At 50.2% G+C, this 20,419-nt stretch overlaps 1 protein-coding gene across 5 annotated transcripts in view; it reads left to right on the top strand.

Moving 5' to 3' along the window:
• Positions 1-18,837, top strand: part of BCL11B (BCL11 transcription factor B) — a 95,301-nt gene extending 76,464 nt beyond the window's left edge. For all 5 annotated transcript variants that reach the window (XM_081047786.1, XM_081047783.1, XM_081047785.1 and 2 more), the window contains one exon: positions 11,912-18,837. In XM_081047786.1, the coding sequence (XP_080903912.1) occupies positions 11,912-13,962 (2,051 nt within the window). In that variant the 3' untranslated portion in view covers positions 13,963-18,837. The remainder of the gene's footprint in view (positions 1-11,911) is intronic.
• Positions 18,838-20,419: the final 1,582 nt, after the last annotated feature.

Below are 20,419 nucleotides of genomic sequence, written 5' to 3'. Positions count from 1 at the left end.
TGGCACAGTCTCTGTGGGCCACGGGCAGGAGCCGCTGGGCCACCCAACCACCATGCTGAGCTACTGGTGTGTCGAGGGGGACTATCCTGTGAGCATGGGTGCCATTATCTCCCCCACCTGGGGAGTGTGTGTATGTGTGTGTGTGCACGCCCTGTGCACCCCCCCCTCCTGTGTTTTTGTGTGAACCTGCTGGGGGGAGTGCTAGGTTTCTGTTTCCTGTCACCTCCGGTGGTGTTTTGTACATCTCTGAATCCTCTGATTTTCTGATCACCGGGCAGCTTGGCTGCACATGGGGGCCCCGGAAACTCTGACACTGAAGCCTGGCCTGGCCTGGGCAGGATGACCGTCTCTGGCTGCCGGCAGGCTGGAGGAAGCTGGCACAGCGGCAGAGGCAGAGTGCTGTGGACAGGCTGCAGGTTTTTCATATGGAAATGTGAAATAATGGGGTGATTAAATAGAGCTGTATATTAAAGTACATCTGACATTAGAATTACCATAATGTGCTGTAGCCTTAGGCTGAGTACTTTATTTGCCATCTGCGTCGGCCCCAAATCCCCCGGGGAAGCGCTAAAATATTCTGAATAAACTCAGCTCGAGTTCTTATTGAGAGTAAAATACCATTTGTGGCACGTCGTATTGATTCGTCTTAATTGTGGTGCAGAAAAGAACATTCAGTTGCTGATGACTTTTGTCCTTGGTGACAAGCAGGCTGCAGCTACTCTAAGACTGCAGTTGGTTAACCTGGACGGGCCAGGCAGGAACAGTTAGTGCCACCGTGGGCACAGTACAGCTGGAGCTCCCTGCCAGCCCCCCAGCTCTCCTCCAGGGGGTGCTGGGTAAAAGGGCGCCCATTGGGAGGCAGAGGAAATTCGCTCGCGGCCGCCCGACCTCCTCTCCCCACTGCCCAGAAGCCCTGACCCTCTGGGGTTGCCCTTAAGGGGGCCATAGCTTCAGTCTCGGCCCTTGGTTGGAGAGGTTACTATCCATACTTAAGAAAACAAAACAAAACAAAACAAAAAAAGAAAATGAAAAGAACCCACCCACCCTGACCAATCCAAGCTTGGTTGGTTCCTGGTTAGTGGCAGTGGGACCCAGTAATGGTCCCTGCAGCCCTTTGGGGGGGGAAAGTGCTTTCGAAATGCATTAGAGATAAATGAGTCATCGGTGGGAAAACACTTGGTGATCCAGACAGCGCTCCCCATTCATAAGGTCCAGTTTTTACCCTGTAATTGCCTATCATTATACACAATTTAAATATTCAAACATTCTCCACAAAGCTTGGGCTAGCATGTTTTTATTACAAATTCAGAACAAGGGAATAACCTTTAACTTCAGAGACAAATGAGACAAATTTACAAGTGCATGTCTGCTGTTTTCTTGTGTTTTATCAATCCCCGCGGACCAGAACACTTTGGCTATCACGCCACTCAGAACAATATACATATATTACTCCTTGTTTGTAGTGCGTCAGTACCGAGTCCCTGTGCATTAGCTAACCTGGATCACTGGGGCTGAGGCTCTCCATAACGTCAGTTATCTCCTCAGAGCTCAACGCACAGTCCATTAAAACGAGATTTACTGCCCCTGCAATGCTTCTTGGGTGGAATGTGGAGATTTTTGTGGACTTAAGGAAAGGAAAGACAGGGGCCTGCCGTGAAGGAAGTTGTGCATTATGGACAAGGGGGACTTCCTGTGTCGGCCGGAACGTGTGCGTGAGATACGCGTGAGGTGTGCACACGCAAGCACATGGGGGCACTTGCACACACTGCAGCCCACACCTTTTCTTGCCTGTTTATTTCTTAATTCACTCTGTTTTCCCATTAAATGATAAGGATGGTTTGCTCTGTGCTTCCCCTTCACGTTCTCTGCTGAATTCCTATCCCTAGAGTTCTAGAATGTTTTCAGAAAAACCCCATATTTTTTTTGGAGGGGGGGTGAGGGGAAGAAACCCTCCCAAACAGCTCCTCAGTCAGCCTGCCAAACCTACTGGAAGAGGGTGGATAGGCCCTTTTCAGGGAAGTCAACAGAAAGCTGGTTCAAGGGACTGTGACGCTACATTCATCTGTTTCAAGGACATATTATTTCTAGCGGATTAGAGTGTCTTATGCAAAGGGGGAAACTCTCTAAAGATGATCTGGAGAAATGCATCTAGTTTCTTGAGAATGTCGTACGTGAGTTGCCACATGTAGTCACTCCGTGTGTCCTGCCTATGGCTCTTCCATCTTAGTAGCAAACACTGCTGTTCTCACCCTGCCCGAAATGCCCCCGCGGTCAACGATGTCGTTTGGTTCAGGGCTGGGTGGCTGTTTCCTGAGCCCAAACAGCACACCTGGCTCAACCACAGAATCGAGCAGTTGAAATCGAGACTGTTTGGGGAAATCTGGGGTGCATGGTGCCTGCAGCGGTAGTTTAGTTTCAATACTTGCCTATTCCACAAAGAACCTGGACCGCCCTGTTCCTGAAGGTGGCTCATAGGCCGAGGGTGTTCCGATGAGAGGCTTGATGCAATAATGCAGCTCCTGGTGGAGGGTGGCTTAGAAGCCACCTGGTAGGGAAGTAATTGGATTTTAAGTTCCCTCTGTGTGTTTTCTACCCTCCCCCCGCCCCCGCCAGCCGACCCTCTGGGCACCATTTATTTATACCTATGGGTTCACAGTTTGGGAAGGGTGAGTCTGGTCTGAAACAAAGCTCTCCAAAGGATTCACCTGCATCATGTTATACTGAACTGTTGATGACTCAAGGACGTCTTGAGTGAGGACTTGAAAATCCTCATTTTAAAAGAAAATATCAAAATTTTCACTGTGATAAAATTGACAGCAATGGAATTTGATCTGTATCCAGCTAAGTCTCTCTGCGTGTTTCCTCAGACTAATCCCGAGCCCCCTTTCCAGTTCCACCTCCAGTTCTTCCCCTCGGTGGCTCTAGGATCCCACCTCCATGCATGCCTTTGTGCAGGCAGGTTCCCCTGCCAGGCACACCCGTTCTCGGCACGACAGACTCATTCTTCCTGAACTCAGCTCGGGGTCTCCTCCTGGGAGAAATCTTCCTGATCCTCCCAGGCGGTTGGTCTCTCCTCCGTCTGGGTCCCAGACCACGTGGCACACTCTTTACTAGTGACCTTACTCGATGTTTGGGGACTCACCAGCCCCTTGCAGCAGACCACAGGCTCATTTCTGTGTCCCTGCGCTCAGCACAGGGCCTGGCACAGAGCAGGCACCTCGTGCATTTGTGGAGTGAAGGAAGGAAGGAGCATATGCATAAACGGGGTCCAGATGGTCCTTTCACCTTTTGCTCTAACGGTACAACGGTTTCTGGGGTGCCAGATGTAGTGTGACCTTGGCTGTTGTGACGGGCTTCCTGGCGTTCTTAGGAGGAGAATACGAGCCCCTGAGAGGGGGCCAAATACTCTTCCCATTGACATTTAGCCTGGGTTTGGATGGTGAGTGTGGATGAGTGAGGACAGCCCTGTGTTGGAAACCCTGCCGAACGAGCAGGGGCTGCACTGGATGGAAATAGCCTTTGAGGAATTCTCTGTAGTCATGTCCAACTTGAATTCACCTCCATACAGTGTTTCCTGCCTGCCTCCTCCCTAGGACTCACTCAGCAGGTTCTGCTCTGCCTTAGAAGCCTTTGTGCACTGCTTAACCCACCCCTGCTCCCCTACCCCCACCTGTGGCCTCCTGGAGGGGAGGGGTCATGGCTGATTCCTCTGCTGTGCCTAGCACCTAGTACGTGGTGACTGAGTGGGTGAGTGAATGAGTGAATGAATGGATGGATGAGAAAGGCATGTGCTCAGAGTATGCGGGGCGAGATGAGCTCTCTTTGGGTTCACTCACTCCTCGGAATGCGTCTTTGGCTCGAAGCAAGACTCATGGTGTTTCTGTGCACACCTGGCACTCTGGGGGACAGTGGGGCTTGCATTTGAGGCATCTGTGAAGGCTGGAGGCCCAGTCTCCCAGCGTGAGGTGACCCCAGGCATTCAAGTACAAAGTTTACCTCTGCCGCACGGGCACTATTGGGGTCAGTGGACGGTCCGCAAACACTTTGAGGCTACGTGAGGTTTTCTCACTGTGGAAGGCCTCTTTCTTCTTGGCCAAGGGACGCATGGCATTTCCTGCAAAGCCTGCAGCTGCCGTGGTTGGCCAGCTCTCTGGTGTTACGGGTGCAGCTGGAATGATTTGCCATGGCTGGTTGAAGCCCCTCCTCAGGGCCCATTATGGCGGAGTTTGCAGTCCCCGTGGAGGGGCAGTGGGTGTGCCTCGAGCCACAGAGCAGGTCACCAATCTGGGCTTTGTGACCCACAGGCCTTGTGACCTTGCGCCCCTCACTTAACTGTGATGAGCCTCAGTTTCCCTTTTCTACAAAATCTGGACTAAAACCCACGCCTGAAAGTCACTGGGAGCATCCATCTCAGATGCCAACACTGGCACATGCAGGTTGGGTACGAGTTGAATGGACCACAGTCAAGGGCGAAAATGACCCTGGTGATCAGGTATCCAGCAGCGTTCCCATAATGCTGTGGGAGGACAGCTGGGTATACCCGGGCTGGGTCTAAAAAGATAGTTTGCAGGTATAGAAGGAAAGGCAGGTATTCGAGACAGAGGGAATGGCAGGTGTGAAAGTGCATAGCCTCAAGGAGAGGACCAGGAGGGGGCGTGGCCAGCACCTAGGTGGGCAGCGAGTCGGGCCGGATTCTGAAGGCTGAGGACCCCGTGCTTCCTCCAGGGCTGCAGGGCCCGTCAGCTCTGAGAGTTGGGAAGATCATTAGCCCACTTGCCCACTCGCTGAGGGCGGCTTCAAGGTAGGCAGAGGCAGTGGCCTGGTGTCCCGGCCTTTGTGAAGTCACCTGGGGTCCCGACATGCTCTGCTGGTTGGCACGCCGCTGGCTGAGAGGGTAGGCGTGCTGGTGGGCCTCTGCCACAAGTGCCCGGGTAGCGAGGCTATTGTTGGGACTGCTGAGTGGAGGTGGCCTCGCCTAGAGGGCAGACTGTGGCACTGGGCGGGCTCCCCCAGCAATGGTGACTTCAGTGACAGACGATGGGGAAACAGACAGAACATACCATTGACACAGGTCACCAACAATCCTGAAGGACATGTGCGTAGTGCCACGCTGGTGGCCCGAGTCCCAGTAGTGAACAAGACCAGGTCAATGGATCTCTGTCCTCGGGGAGCTTGGAATTCAGCCCAGACAGTGCATTTTAAATAAATAACCCAAGGCCAATAATGAGGCCTTGGGCAACTTACTGAAGTTCTCTGAGTGTCCTTTATTGCTCCTGTAAAATGTCAGTGTGTAGAGTTGTCCAGGACTAAATGGAGTGAGGCAGGGGAGAGACAGGCAGAAGGCAGGTCTAAATGCCCAAATTCTGTCAAGCCCTTGCATTCCTGTCTCCCTGAACGTGTCCCTAGCAGCACTCCTATTTTTCATTGAATAAGTGAGAGGATTATTAGGTATTCCTGTGTCCCCTGGAGTGTGAGCTGTATCTGTATCCCTAGCTACCAGCAGATGACCCAGGGGCTAAAAGATGTCCAGCCCCTATTTGTTCAATGAATGAATGAGAGGCAGGTGTGGTCATGGCTCTGAGCAGGACACACACTCTGCCTGGAGTGTCCAGCGCTGTCTGTCCTGGTCCCCCATTTGCTGGGCATAGTGCCCCAGGCTCCAGGGCTGGCCTGAGGTGGAGGCACTCCCTACATAGATAGCAGTGGTGGTCTGGAGCTTGGGGCTGAAGAGAAGTCTGAGGCCTGGAGGAGAGGGCGGGGATGGAATGACACGTCTGCCACAGGCACTGGTGGAGGGGCAGGGTGACGGCTGAGGCCGGCTGAGCTCTTCATCACCAGGAACAACATTAGGAGTCGTGCTACCCCCAGCTGCACCCCTAGCACCAACTCCCAACTAAGTGCCTCTCTTGCTTTTTCACGACATAATCAGCATGTCTCCGAGATGTTGCGAGTCTAGCCAAAAGCAGCGCATCTCCACATTTTAATTAGCACATGCGCTGGAACCAAAAGTGAGTACAGAGGCACGTACAGCTACCTTATCCCCTACCCGGGCCCCTGGGCTGGGGCGCCCGGGTCTTTTGACCAGGCTTTTGTGAGCATAACATTACGCTCAAGAACACAGCCGGCCGCGTAGCCTCCGGCCAATTATCTTCTTTCTTCCAGTCCTCAGTTTGCTCATCTGTGAAACGGTACTGATGACAGTTCTGACCTCGGGGGTTCTTGGGAACCTCTGGTGAGGTCAGTTGTACTCAGCCGTGGGCTGGCTTGTGGTAAGGGTTGGAAAATGGTTTATTGTTACTGCTGTTTTTATTAGTCCCCTAGCTCCACCTTTTCTCTCAGAGAGGCTGAGCTTTGATGGAAGTGTTCAGAGCAAGCAGGGGTGCTTATAGATTTTGTAGAGGACTGTGTTCAGGAGTAATATAAACATGAAACTTGCAAAGACCCCCGAGGTGGCCAATTGGCGTTTTCTTTCTGGGATCATGAAAGGGGAGATTGTTTTTAAACTAATAAGGGGTCTACACATCGAAGAGATCGTAGTGATAATAATTACCATCACCTTGGAACGGTGCAGACCTCGATGTTAGCAGCCAGAGATTCTGAGGAGGACGGGGTGGTTGGCCAGCAAATCCAGCCCTCTCATTGGGCACGGGGCACCCTGCAGTGCAGCGAGGGGGATGGGCCTGCCACGGGGGCCCCTAGGATCTCGTTTCCTGCCCCTGGACCTGGCTGCCTGGCATCTCGTGTCCCCTCCACCAGGTGTTGAGCGGCATGTTGTCCCCTGTGGGCTCATTCGCTCTGAAAGTTCTCCCCTTTAGGGTCCAGGCCAGTGGGGGACCTGACTGGGTCCCATCAAGGGGTAATCCATGCCCTTCACTGAGAGGACACACAGTGTGGCAGGAGATCCTCTCTTTTAGCCATTTTCGTTGGGAAACGGGCCCTGACAAGTGTAAAGGGAGTGACTGGTCCCTCGGGAGTGCTATGTGCCAGGCAGTAGCTTGGGGTCGGGAAGCCTGATGAGGGGCGAGGCCCCGCCCCCCCCGCGGCTGTGTGACTCTGCTTCTCTGAGCTTCACCTTCATCGTGTGCCAGCAGCAATGCAGTCCTTGCCTGGCCTCCCTCAGCGGCCATGTGAGTAACCATGAAATGGCCAGTGCATGTGGGAATGCCAAACCAACTGTAAAGTGCTTTGCAAACTGTACAGGGCCAAGACCCAGTTCTTATGTCTGAGGAGCAGGATTCTCAGTTTTGCCTCTAGCTTTTGGAGAACAGCGGCAGGATATCTATCCCCCAGGCCATGCTTCAGCTGGGACGTGGCATCTCCTTGCTCCCTTTTGAGCAGCAACGAACCACTAAGTCTCCCACAGGCAGGATACACTTACGTTTGGTTATCACTCGGCCTTAGGAGGAGACTGGTTAAACTCTCGCTCTCAATTATGGCCTTTTCACTGAATAATAACTCAATTAAAAGTGCGTTTTTTTTTTATCGAACATCCCTGATACCTTTATTAGTATTATTAGAGTCAACGGCATAATAAGGAGGAAATTATTTAAATGCTCATTTAAGAAAAACACAAACCTAATAGCAGAGGGAAAGTAGCATTTCATTGCAGGCGTCCAGTTTCATGTGGGTTCCCAAGAGTCACGATAAAAAATGATGTTTCCTCAATGTTTGTAAGTTTCTGCTTCCCTGGAACCTCGAATGCATTAGGCAGGCTGCATTAAAATTCCTCCAGGGTTTTCTTACTGCCAGAGTTACACAGGAAGGCATCGCTGACCCATCCACTGCCAGGTATGAGATGGATAATAAAAAACGAATCATACAAAGCCCAAACCTTAACGTCTGCGTAGCGCTGTGCAGCTTTACAGGGTGTGTCCACATGCAGGATTGTACTTGGTCCCCCCAGCCCTTTTCAGAGGCAGGCGTATTATTCCCATTCTACTGATGAGGAAATCGAAGCTCAGAGAGAGGGTAAGGACTTGTTGACTTCACTCTGCTGGGGACGTCAAGCAGAGGTGTCTCATAACCGAGAGATGCCGGGGGGATTTTGAACTTGAGAAAACCAGAAGGGGCTCCCTTTAGAGCCAGTACAGCAGAGATCCAGGGTGGACTTCTGCCCACTGATATTAAAAATGTCTGAGGAAGGAAGAAGGGAGCAAACAAGGGAAGACACGGGTCCTGGGCTCTGAATTGCCAAGCCTGATTTGGCGCCCCAAATGCAGCTGACATTTGTGGGTCTGTAGGCCGGGTTTCTGGGTATGTCGCTTCAAAGTAATGTAGGCGTCGACCCATCAGTTTGGAACCTCGGCAGCTGCAGTAGCAACCCAGTGGAAAGTCGATCTTGTCTGCGCCGTTGCCAAAGTTCTCACCTCATGGCGATGCCAGCTCAGCTCTGGGCAGATGGCCCTGAGCTCCAGGAGGGGGTGATGGTGAGGAAACCTCTGGTTCTGGGAACGGGAGAGGGCCAGCCCTCTCACCAAGGGCCTTCCGCTGAATATAAAAATGAGCCGTCCAGGACTGCGTGTGCCTCAAGTTTAAAACATTTAGTGAGTTTTTGAATAGAAAAATATTCCGAGTGGCTCTTCAAAGACTTTGTGACATTGTTCAGTTCTTAAAAGGGAGCTGCCCCCGTGCTCAAGGCTACTTCTAGGCAAGAGATAACCATGAAGTAGTAATATGCAAATGGACATTTTATTAAAAAAAGGGAAGCGGGCAGAGTGGAAAGAGACTTGCCTAGAGAGGAGCTTTGGGGGCGGGGCGATTTAAAAAAAATCGGAAGCTGTCAGATCTGGGGTAGGCCGTCCCCTGCAGTGAATCTTGCCCATCACGTGGAGGGAATGAAAGCATTTCAGGGGTGCAGGAAAAGAAAGAGGTTACCCTGGCCTGACGGACAAGTGGCCTTGACTTGATAGACACACATAGCTCATACCCACCTGGTGGTGAATTATGGACAGGTAACTTCCTCGCTAGTCTGCTGCCTAGAAATTTAGAGGTGTCTCCTCTCCCCGTCCCCCAACACACAAACTTTGTTTTTAAACAAGAAGTGGAAACATCTGAGCTGCTTTTTAGAACATGTAGCTACATGCTTCCCAGCAGCTGCCATTTTGAGTTTATTTTTAAAAGTTTCAATCGGCCATTTCATTCCCGACCTGCCTACTTAGGAGTTCTGAATTTTCTTTTGATAGCCACATTCCTCACCAGCAGTGGACCTTTCTAGAAAATGTGTGGTGGTCAGTACAAGAAACAGGAAGTGCTCTGGAGATACCCAAGGAAATGAAAATGTTGAAAAAAGAGGCTGGGGGAAGGGAGGCGGTCGAACTTAGAAACAGCGGAGAAGCAGCGGAGCAGCTGTGTGCCACAAATGGATTAATCAGAGTGGCTGAAGCTGAGAGAAGGGCACAGAAGTGTCCTTTAATTTGAAGATCTGTGACCTTGTGGGATGTGGCACTTCATTTGCGTTATTAGCTCCTGTGTCAGAAAGGGACTTTCATTTATCTTCTTATTTGTTACTTACTTATTCTGCCTTGCTCGAGAAATGGGTTTGAGGACAACTCGGAATATGGCTTCTGGCTAGCTCTCCTGTATGACGGAGGTAAAGAGTTCCGTTCCCCACATCCATTAACTAATAAGCCAAGGACAGGAGCTGGTGCCTGCAAGGAAGCTGGCACTTTCTATGCTAGCTGAGTGGCATGCGGACAGGGAAGGCTGGGGCATTGGTGAAGCCCTCCATCTCCCACAGTGAATAACGTGGCCACCCAGGGTGTTGGGAAGCCTCCCGCCGTTTCCCAGGTGGGGAACGTGCTCTTCAGGGGTTCCAGTGTAAGGAGCTGAATTACCCAGACATACTGGGAAAAGGAAATTACTTAGACACCCTGGAGAAAGAAAATCATCTCATAAGTTGTCCTTGAGCTGTTTTCAAAAGCTAGGTGAAGCTGAATTTCCGAGTTCTCTCTTTTTCTTTCTGTCCTTCTCCCTACCCAGAGGTCTCCTGCCCACCAAACACACAGACACCACAGGGGAGACGAGAGTGAAAGGATTCCCATACAACACCAAACTTGTAAAGCATGCCTCCGTTTCTGGTGGTGGGTGTTCTGGCCCAGCTGGCCCTGTGGTCTGGGACACCCTTCCTCCTGGATGGCATGGTTTTTTTCTGTGACATGGCGCACATTGCATAGCATGGTGGCCCTGGCCCCTGGGGAGCTGTCAAGCCCAATCTACCTGTATGGAATTCAGGGCATTTGGTCCCTGAGTCACTTGGCATTTACTACTAAGGGTGCAGTCCAACCAGAAATATAATTTGTGGGTGGAAAACAAAAAAATAAATCTCTGCACGGGCTTTCAGAAGTCCTAAATGGATTGGGGAGAGGCTGAGATGGGGGGGCTGTCTTCTCCACTCGGCACCCCGCTGTACCCCACATCACCTGATTGATGTTGGGTATGGTCACCAGGGCATTTGTGGTTTGTGTACTTGATCAGCATTAAAGTCTTCCAGGTACGGGGAAGTTTGAAAAATCAAAAGGGGTTCTTCAAGATCGCGGCTGGGATGTCGTGTTCCCTTTTCCTTCCTGGCCAGGGAGCCAATCTGATGGTAGAAGGCAGGGCCTGCCCGCACCTGTCCCGTGTATGTAAAGCATTAGGAGAGGTTCAGACTGGAAAAGCAGCCAGCTTCATCCGCAGGTTGAGGAGGGCGGCCACAAGCCAGGTTCTGGATGAAGTGTTCAGCCTCCATTTTGTGACTGCCCCAGGGATGGACAAAAGACTGGGACATTTTGGCTCAGTGCCGTCAGTGTCCATGATGCTTTGCTCCTGATGTCACCAGAGCCAGTTTGTAACAAACCCATGCTTGCCCCCATTCCTCCTGACTGCCATGTCAGTTTTGACATTCTTTCATTCAGTTAGCATTTGGCAAAGGACTTCCTGTAGGCCAGTGGCCCCCAGCCCTCCTTCTCCTGGGGGGGGCGGTCTTTGGAGGCTGGATTCCACACAGTGGTTAGGGTGTGAGAGGCCATGGGGGGCAGCTGTCACACAGTAGTGAACTTTACAACATTCTGAATTCCTTCTTTTCCCACATATCCATGTTTCAGTTTGACAGTGCTTTCTGTACGGACATTGGTGTATGAAATCCTAGAATTTCCTGTAGCAAAAATCCTGAGTGATGCTGGGTTATCAGCCATTTCTCTTAAAGTGTTTGCAAGGTGATTCAGTTTGACTTGTGCTTTTCGGACTTCCTTGGATCAGATATTGCGTAATCGGTGGTTCTCAAGGGGGGAGGGTATGGTTTTGCCTCCCTGGGGACAGCTGGCAATGCCTGGAGAGATTTTTGACCCTCATGACTGGGGAGGGAGTGCTACTGGCTTCTAGTGGGCAGAGGCCAGGGATGGTGCTGAATGTCCCACAGTGCACAGGACGGCCCCCACGACAAAGAATTATCTGGGTCTCAATCAATAGCACCTCGGTTGACAAACACTTTAGAAGGTTGCCACGGTGAAGAGGGCCCTGTACCGCTGAAATTGGCCCCGGCTTCTTTTTTACAGTCCAACCTTGATATCATCCCTATTATTGGAATCAGGCATTCTCACAAACATGACCTCATCTGGCTTCTGAGATAATGGGAATAAGGACACCTTCAGGGACAAAAACCGAGGCCTGTGGAATTGGAGTAACTTGCTGAGGTCCTCTGTCCAGTCTGGGCTTTGCCAGGGCCGCATGCCCACAGAGCCAGCTTCTTCAGCCCCCCCAGCCAGGTGGAGGCACACAAGGCCTGGCCAGAGAGTCGTCATGTCGCAGGCTTGCTGGGAAGTGGCCCGCAGCCGCCTTTCAGAGACGGTCTCCTGGTCAGTGGCCCCGCGGTGCGCACGCCCCGTGCCGCTTCTCATGCTCTCTTCTCTGCCTTTCTGTCCGTGTGTCTCCCCAGGTAAAGATGAGCCTTCCAGCTACATTTGCACAACATGCAAGCAGCCCTTCAACAGCGCGTGGTTCCTGCTGCAGCACGCGCAGAACACGCATGGCTTCCGCATCTACCTGGAGCCAGGGCCGGCCAGCAGCTCACTCACGCCACGGCTCACCATCCCGCCGCCGCTCGGGCCGGAGGCCGTGGCCCAGTCCCCACTCATGAATTTCCTGGGCGACAGCAACCCATTCAATCTGCTGCGCATGACGGGCCCCATCCTGCGGGACCACCCAGGCTTCGGCGAGGGCCGCCTGCCCGGCACGCCGCCGCTCTTCAGCCCGCCGCCGCGCCACCACCTGGACCCGCACCGCCTCAGTGCCGAGGAGATGGGGCTTGTCGCCCAGCACCCCAGTGCCTTTGACCGAGTCATGCGCCTGAACCCCATGGCCATTGACTCACCCGCCATGGACTTCTCGCGGCGGCTCCGCGAGCTGGCGGGCAACAGCTCCACGCCGCCGCCTGTGTCACCGGGCCGCGGCAACCCTATGCACCGGCTCCTGAACCCCTTCCAGCCCAGCCCCAAGTCCCCGTTCCTGAGCACGCCGCCGCTGCCGCCCATGCCCCCCGGTGGCACGCCACCGCCGCAGCCGCCTGCCAAGAGCAAGTCCTGTGAGTTCTGTGGCAAGACCTTCAAGTTCCAGAGCAATCTCATCGTGCACCGGCGCAGCCACACAGGCGAGAAGCCCTACAAGTGCCAGCTGTGCGACCACGCGTGCTCGCAGGCGAGCAAGCTCAAGCGCCACATGAAGACGCACATGCACAAGGCTGGCTCGCTGGCCGGCCGCTCCGACGACGGCCTCTCGGCTGCCAGCTCCCCGGAGCCCGGCACCAGCGAGCTGGCCGGCGAGGGCCTCAAGGCGGCCGATGGCGACTTCCGCCACCACGAGAGCGACCCGTCGCTGGGCCACGAGCCCGAGGAGGAGGAAGAGGAGGAAGACGAGGAGGAGGAAGAGCTGCTGCTGGAGAACGAGAGCCGGCCCGAGTCGAGCTTCAGCATGGACTCGGAGCTGAGCCGCAACCGGGAGAATGGCGGCGGCGGGGTGCCCGGGGTGCCCGGCGCGGGCGGCGTGGGCGGCGCGGCCAAGGTGCTGGCCGAGGAGAAGGCGCTGGTGCTGGGCAAGGTCATGGAGAACGTGGGCCTGGGCGCGCTGCCGCAGTATGGCGAGCTCCTGGCCGACAAGCAGAAGCGCGGCGCCTTCCTGAAGCGCGCGGCGGGCGGTGGGGACACGGGTGACGACGATGACGCGGGTGGCTGCGGGGATGCGGGCCCGGGCGGTGCGGTCAACGGGCGCGGCGGTGGCTTCGCGCCAGGCACCGAGCCCTTCCCGGGCCTCTTCCCGCGCAAGCCGGCGCCGCTGCCCAGCCCCGGGCTCAACAGCGCGGCCAAGCGCATCAAGGTGGAGAAGGACCTGGAGCTGCCGCCCGCCGCGCTCATCCCGTCCGAGAACGTGTACTCGCAGTGGCTGGTGGGCTACGCGGCGTCGCGGCACTTCATGAAGGACCCCTTCCTGGGCTTCACGGACGCGCGCCAGTCCCCGTTCGCCACGTCGTCGGAGCACTCGTCCGAGAACGGCAGCCTGCGCTTCTCCACGCCGCCCGGGGACCTGCTGGACGGCGGCCTGTCGGGCCGCAGCGGGACCGCCAGCGGCGGCAGCACGCCGCACCTGGGTGGCCCCGGCCCCGGGCGGCCGAGCTCCAAGGAGGGCCGCCGCAGCGACACGTGCGAGTACTGCGGCAAGGTGTTCAAGAACTGCAGCAACCTGACGGTGCACCGGCGGAGCCACACCGGCGAGCGGCCTTACAAGTGCGAGCTGTGCAACTACGCATGTGCGCAGAGCAGCAAGCTCACGCGCCACATGAAGACGCACGGGCAGATCGGCAAGGAGGTGTACCGCTGCGACATCTGCCAGATGCCCTTCAGCGTCTACAGCACCCTGGAGAAACACATGAAAAAGTGGCACGGCGAGCACTTGCTGACTAACGACGTCAAAATCGAGCAGGCCGAGAGGAGCTAAGCACGTGGGCCCGGGCACCCCGCACCTGTACGGTGGAACCGTTGCCAAGCGACAGAATGCTGACTTGACACTTGCCTCTGTGTCACCGCCACTGAGCACCCCGCCTGTCCCCTTGGCCCAGGGGGAGGCGGCCCTCCAACCTAACCTGTGTCTGCGAAGTCCTATGGAAACCCGAGGGTTGATTAAGGCAGTCAAAAATTGTGGAGCCTTTTAACTGTGCAATAATTTCTGTATTTATTGGGTTTTTGTAATTTTTTTGGCATGTGCAGGTATTATTCTTTGTTTAAATTCCTTTAAAAGATTTTGTTGGGTATCCATCCCTTCTTCATTTTTAAAAAACCCAGTAGTAGCCTGAGAAATGACTCGCAAGCAATGTAGAACAGAAGCATATCTTTTAAATTATAATTTTTGGGGGAGGGCGCTGCTTTTTTGAAATTTAAGCTAAGCATGTGTAATTTCTTGTGAAGAAGCCAACACTTAAATGACTTTTAAAGTTGTTTACCTTTTTATTCCTTTTTTTTTTTTTTTTTGTTTTTTGGTCCTGAAATAAAAAGTGGCATGCGTTTTTTAATTTTATTTTTATTTTTAGGTTTTTTTTTTTTTTGGGGGGGGGGATGTACAGCGGATAACAATCTTTAAAGTTGTAGCACTTTGTTTCAGAATTGGAGCGGAGATGTGGCGCTGATGATGTCCTGAGTAACAGAGGCCTTTTCTGTGTTGATGTCAATCTTTACATTATATGAGAGAAACTTGGAGTGGTGGGGGAGAGGCCCCCCCAAAAACTCAGCACTGCCAGAGAAACAGGAGTTTTTGAGGGCTGACCCCGGAAATGGCCCAAGAGCATTCTAAAATTGTGTATTATCAGCAGGTACTATCCCCTTCTTGGAATGTGGGTGTGCCCTGCGTTGCCATCGTTGCTATTTGCTGTAGAATAGACTAAGTAAAATGGGCTGAGGGTACTATTTGGGTAGATGGTGGTGGCCTGCAGTGACACAGAAAGGAAGAAACCAGCGGTGTTCTTTCAGGCTTCTTCTGGCTTGATAGCTTCTCTCTTTCGCTCTTTTATCACCCCCACCACAAAAATCCCAAGTCCTACGTTGCTACAAGTGATAAATGATAATTTCTCAAGCAGACAAGTGCCCTGATGGCAAATTGAGGGAAGTTAGTGTTCTCATATAATGTACACTGATGACATTGTACGGATCGGGGTAACATCTTGTGAATTGGTGTTCCCTTTTACTGGAAAAGCAGGGGAAGAGTTTCCATCCCAAGGTGCCGAGCGCTACTTCCCAATTTTTTTTTTTTCCTATCCCATTAGGTTGGAAGGTACTAAACATTGGACTGTTGAGATTAGACATTTGAATTCTGTTGACCCGCACTTTAAAGCTTTTGTTTGCATTTAAATTAAATGGCTTCTAAACAAGAAATTGCAGCATATTCTTATCTTTGGCCCAGAGGTGGGTTAAACTGTAAGGGACGGCTGAGATTGAGTGTCAGTGTTGCTAAGCGTGGCATTCACAATACTGGCACTATAAAGAACAAAATAAAATAATAATTTATTGGACAGTTTTTCTACTGCCATTCAATTTGATGTGAGTGCCTTGAAAACTGATCTTCCTATTTGAGTCTCTTGAGACAAATGCAAAACTTTTTTTTTTTTTTGAAATGAAAAGACTTTTTAAAAAAGTAAAACAAGGAAAGTACATTCTTTAGACACAAACAAAGCCACATTTACTTTAAATAAATTTTTAAAAATCCTGGTTGAAGATAGAGGACATGAAAATGCCATAAGACCCAATCAAATGAAGAAATAAACCCAGCACAACCTTGGACCCGACATCCATTCTTAGCTGATCCTCAGCCCCTTTTGTTTGTGGGACAACGCTGCTTAGATGTGGAGTGGAGGTGATTTACTGCTGAATTAAAACTCAAGTGACACAAGTTACAAGTTGATATCGTTGAATGAAAAACAAAACAGAAAACAATTCAGGAACAATGGCTAATTTTTTTTCTAAAGTTAAATTTAGTGCACTCTGTCTTAAAAATACGTTTACAGTATTGGATACATACAAGGGTAAAAATAAATTGTGTGTATGTGTGTTGGAGCGATCATTTTTTTTTTCAAAGTTTGCTTAATAGGTTATTAAAAAAATGCCACAGTGGCTGCGTGTATATTGTTTTCTTTTGGTGACGGGGTTTTAGTATATATTATATATATTAAAATTTCTTGATTACTGTAAAAGTGGACCAGTATTTGTAATAATCGAGAATGCCTGGGCATTTTACAAAACAAGAAAAAAAAAACTTTTTTCTTTTCCTTGAAAATGTTGCAGTAAAATTTAAATGGTGGGTCTAGAAATTTGTTTTTGTCACAGTAACTGTAAAGTCGGAGTTTTAGTAAATTTTTTTCTGCCTTGGGTGTTGAATTTTTATTTCAAAAAAAATGTATAGAAACTTGTATTTGGGGATTAAAAGGGGATTGCTACACCATGTAGAAAAAGTATGTAGAAAAAAAGTGCTTAATATTGTTATTGCTTTGCAGAAAAAAAAAAAAATCACATTTCTGACCTGTACTTATTTTTCTCTTCCCACCTCCCTCTGGAATGGATATATTGGTTGGTTCATATGATGTAGGCACTTGCTGTATTTTTACTGGAGCTTGTAATTTTTTAACTGTAAGCTTGTCCTTTTAAAGGGATTTAATGTACCTTTTTGTTAGTGAATTTGGAAATAAAAAGAAAAAAAAACAAAAACAAACAGGCTGCCATAATATATTTTTTTAATTTGGCAGGATAAAATATTGCAAAAAAAAATGTGTATGTCAAGTCCTATTGTACAGGAAAAAAAGGGTTGTTTGACAACCTTTGAGGAAAAGAAACAAAAGGAAGTAGTTACATGCTTTGGTTCACAAATCGTTTTAGTTGTATATATTTTTGACGGAATTGGCCTATACAAGGACTGTTGGCGTAGGGCTTCACTCTAATTGCCCCGAACCTTGCATCAAGGCTCCCTGGTGTAGCCACAGCAGACCCGATGGGGAATCCTTTATTCATGTCGAGTGGAAAAAATAATCAGTTTTTGTAAAGGTGTCGGTAACATTTCACAGAGCCCTCCCTTTCTCTAAGGCCGTCTGTAGGACGGCAGCTGTAGAGAAGAGTGCGAATGAGCACCTTCCTTCTCTGCTGTCACCACTGTGGCAGTTACCACCACCACCACCACCACCACCACCACCACCTCTCCTGCCCTTAAGAGCAGAAAGAAATGCAAACCGAGCTTTCTTTAGTCCTTGAGAAAACAGTAAACAAAAAAAAATGGAATAACAGGAGCTGGCATATCAGCTAGGCCCAGGTGATGTGATCTGCTGGGTATCAGGAAGGAGTCCCAGGGCCAGGACCTTTCATTCCATGGAGAGTGTTGGCCTGTTGTCTTTCTTATCTGCTTTGCTGCTTTTCTCTCCGAAACCTACATTCCGTGTTTCCGAATGCCTAGGGCCTGGGATGAATTCGGTGCCTTTCCATATCTCTCTCTTTCCTCTGCGTATCCTCTCCATTCCCCAGCCTCTGTTGGTCCTTTATTTGTTCTTTTCTTTTTAATTTAATTTATTTTCTTTCTCCCTTTCTGTCCCTTCTCTCTGTCTCTCTCTCTCTCTCTCTTTTTTTTTTGTAAAGCCAAGTAGCTTTAAGATAACAAAGTGTTTTTGTTTTTTTTTTTTTTGGATGAGGGAATAATACATTTGAAAAAAAACAAAAAAACCCTATATCAGGAAGCCATTTTTTATTTCAGGAACTGTAAGAAACCAATATTTCAGGTTATGAAAGTATAACCAAGCATCCTTTTGGGCAATTCTTTACCAAATGCAGAAATCTTTCTTCCGGGAGCTTTTCTGTTTAATACGCTCTTTCTTCCTTGCCACGTAAGGCTTTGCAAAATGAAAAGAAAGGGGGAAGGAGTGGGAGATAAAGCTGAGATGTCATTTTCCTACCTGCTTCACCCCAAGACCCACGGCTGCCCTATTAAGGTACTTGAGAGCCTCCAAGGTGACCCTTCTGTCGTTACAAATGCTAGCCAGCTCTTAGCCAGCTTCACAAAGTCACCAGAATGCCAGGACTAAGCCATCCTAAAGCACAACGATTGTGTCTCTGTCTGCTGATGGCAGAGAAAAGAGAATTTTGCTTCTCTTTCATGTTTAAAAAGCCAACACTGCAGCAGAGAAGCCAGTGGGAGAGGCTGCAGCCTGGGCGACCCAGCCCACCTCAGGCCGGTTCCCACACTGCCACCACTTTGTTCAAAGTTGTCCCAAATTGGAACCTGCCACTTGCCATTAGAGGGTCTTTCATGGGGAGAGGAGGAAGCTGAACTACCTAAGGAAAATGTGAAAAGTAAAGGAAATCAGCCTTTCACCCCAGTCCTGAGTGACAGTCAGTCAAAGGTTGTGTTGAACACAGGCAACCCCGTGATTTTGGTGCTCTTTGTACCCCAGCCCTGCAAAGCAAAGTTACATTGATTTCAGTTGTTTGCATTTGTATCGGCAAGGCGAAATATTTTTATTACCTTTTCTATTATTGTATGAGCTTTTGTTGTTTACTTGGAGTTTCTGTCTTTTACTACAAGTTTGGAACTATTTATTATTGCTTGGTATTTGTGCTCTGTTTAAGAAACGGGCACTTTTTTTTTTTATTACGGATAAAATGTTGAGATGACAAGAGGTCATTTCAATATGGCTTAGTAAAATATTTATTGTTCCTTTTATTCTCTGTACAAGATTTTGGGCCTCTTTTTTCCCTTAATGTCACAATGTTGAGTTCAGCATGTGTCTGCCATTTCATTTGTACGCTTGTTCAAAACCAAGTTTGTTCTGGTTTCAAGTTATAAAAATAAATTGGACATTTAACTTGATCTCCAAACCTTGTCCTTTTCTGTGTCTTTTACGGGTGCGGGATAGACAGCGTCTTTCCAAGGATGAATTGAAGGTCCTTGTCCATTTTCCTCCTGACCCAAACGCTTCCTCCCATACCTGGGAAGATAGGAAATAATGGCATGAGACACCATTCTCTTATTTGTCCCTGTGAGCCTGTGTGATTTCGAACAGTGGCTCTCAGTCCTGGCTGCACATTGGGATCACCTGGGAGCTTTGAAAATCTCAGCCCAGGCCCCACCCCAGACCAATTGCTATCAGAGCCTCTGGAAGTGGGACCCAGGCACCAGGATTTTTGAAAGTGATCCCAGGGATTCTCAGATACAGCCCAGTTTACGAATAGTGGTTTGGAAGAAAAAGTCCTTGTCTGAGAATGCCAAGATTCGTCTAGTTTAATTCAGCAGACGTTTCCAGAATACCCAGTGAGAGTCTTTGGGAGTGGGATCGACGGGGCAGAAACGAGGGAGATGGAGGCCCTTAAGTGGCTCTGTGCCTTGGTCATGGCCCCTTTAGGTGTCTCCCTTTCATGTGGATGTTGGGTCCCACAGCATCACTGACCATCGGGAGTTTTAACAAATCACATGGTGAGACTGTCTTCTTTCCCCATGTCCTAGATGTTAACAGACGTGAGGAAACTTTCTTTAGGGATAAGCTCAGCAATCCAGGAGAGGAAGAAGCCAGGTCGTTCAGAAGGAAATGGCCTTTACCTGGCTTTGTCCTAGTTCTGGGCCCATAGCAGCTGATAGGATAGAGATGGAAGAAGGCAGAGTTTTGGCCAGTTAGGCGCAAAGGGACCCTCAGTTTCCTCCTTGTGACTGGGAGTCAGAGCCCACTGCCAAGTGCAAAGGGATGGAACACCCACTGGGTTCTTGGCTACCCCGTGTTTCCTGTTCTTAAAGACACAAAGAACATTCCACTCAAGTCATTTTTCTGCAAACTCACTGGGCACCAACGGTGAACCAGATGCCAAACTAGGCAGCCCAAGAACCTTCTCAAGGAGACTTTGCCAAAACATGACAACACCAAGCCAGGCTGGCTAAGACGTTCTGTGGGTCCTGCCCATAGCGATGATAGAAGCAAGGGCAGTGTGTCCCTCTGTGTCCTGTCTTCACCCCAAATAAGTCACCGTTCTCCCAAGGCCATGTCTAACCACTGGAGGAAAAGAAGTGGGATTTGAACCCCAGCATCAAAAATGGAGTTGGGAGCTGGTCAGGAGAAGACCCTCCCCACTTTCTATGAGGAGCTACGGAATAAGAATTCCCAGAGTGGAATTCTCTCCTTTTCCGTAGGCCCTGGGCTCCCAGGCTTTCCCCAGCTGCAAGTGTCTGAACCTTTGTGTTTTTTCCCAACCTAGAAAGCCATGCAAATAGCAGAAATTGAAATGCTCAGTTGCGTTCTGACTGGAATACACAAGGATGTGTAAATTTGGGGAAGACCCTCCTTCTTAGGGTTGGGGAACAAACACCTAGATTGAGTACCCAAAATTGCTTGGGATGAGTGTGTTAACACTAGTGAATGCCTGTCATTTACACTGACAGCCTG

Source organism: Rhinolophus hipposideros (assembly GCF_964194185.1).
Source record: "Rhinolophus hipposideros genome assembly, chromosome: 5".
NCBI classification, from domain to species: domain Eukaryota; kingdom Metazoa; phylum Chordata; class Mammalia; order Chiroptera; family Rhinolophidae; genus Rhinolophus; species Rhinolophus hipposideros.
This window is presented reverse-complemented; position numbering and strand designations above follow the sequence as displayed.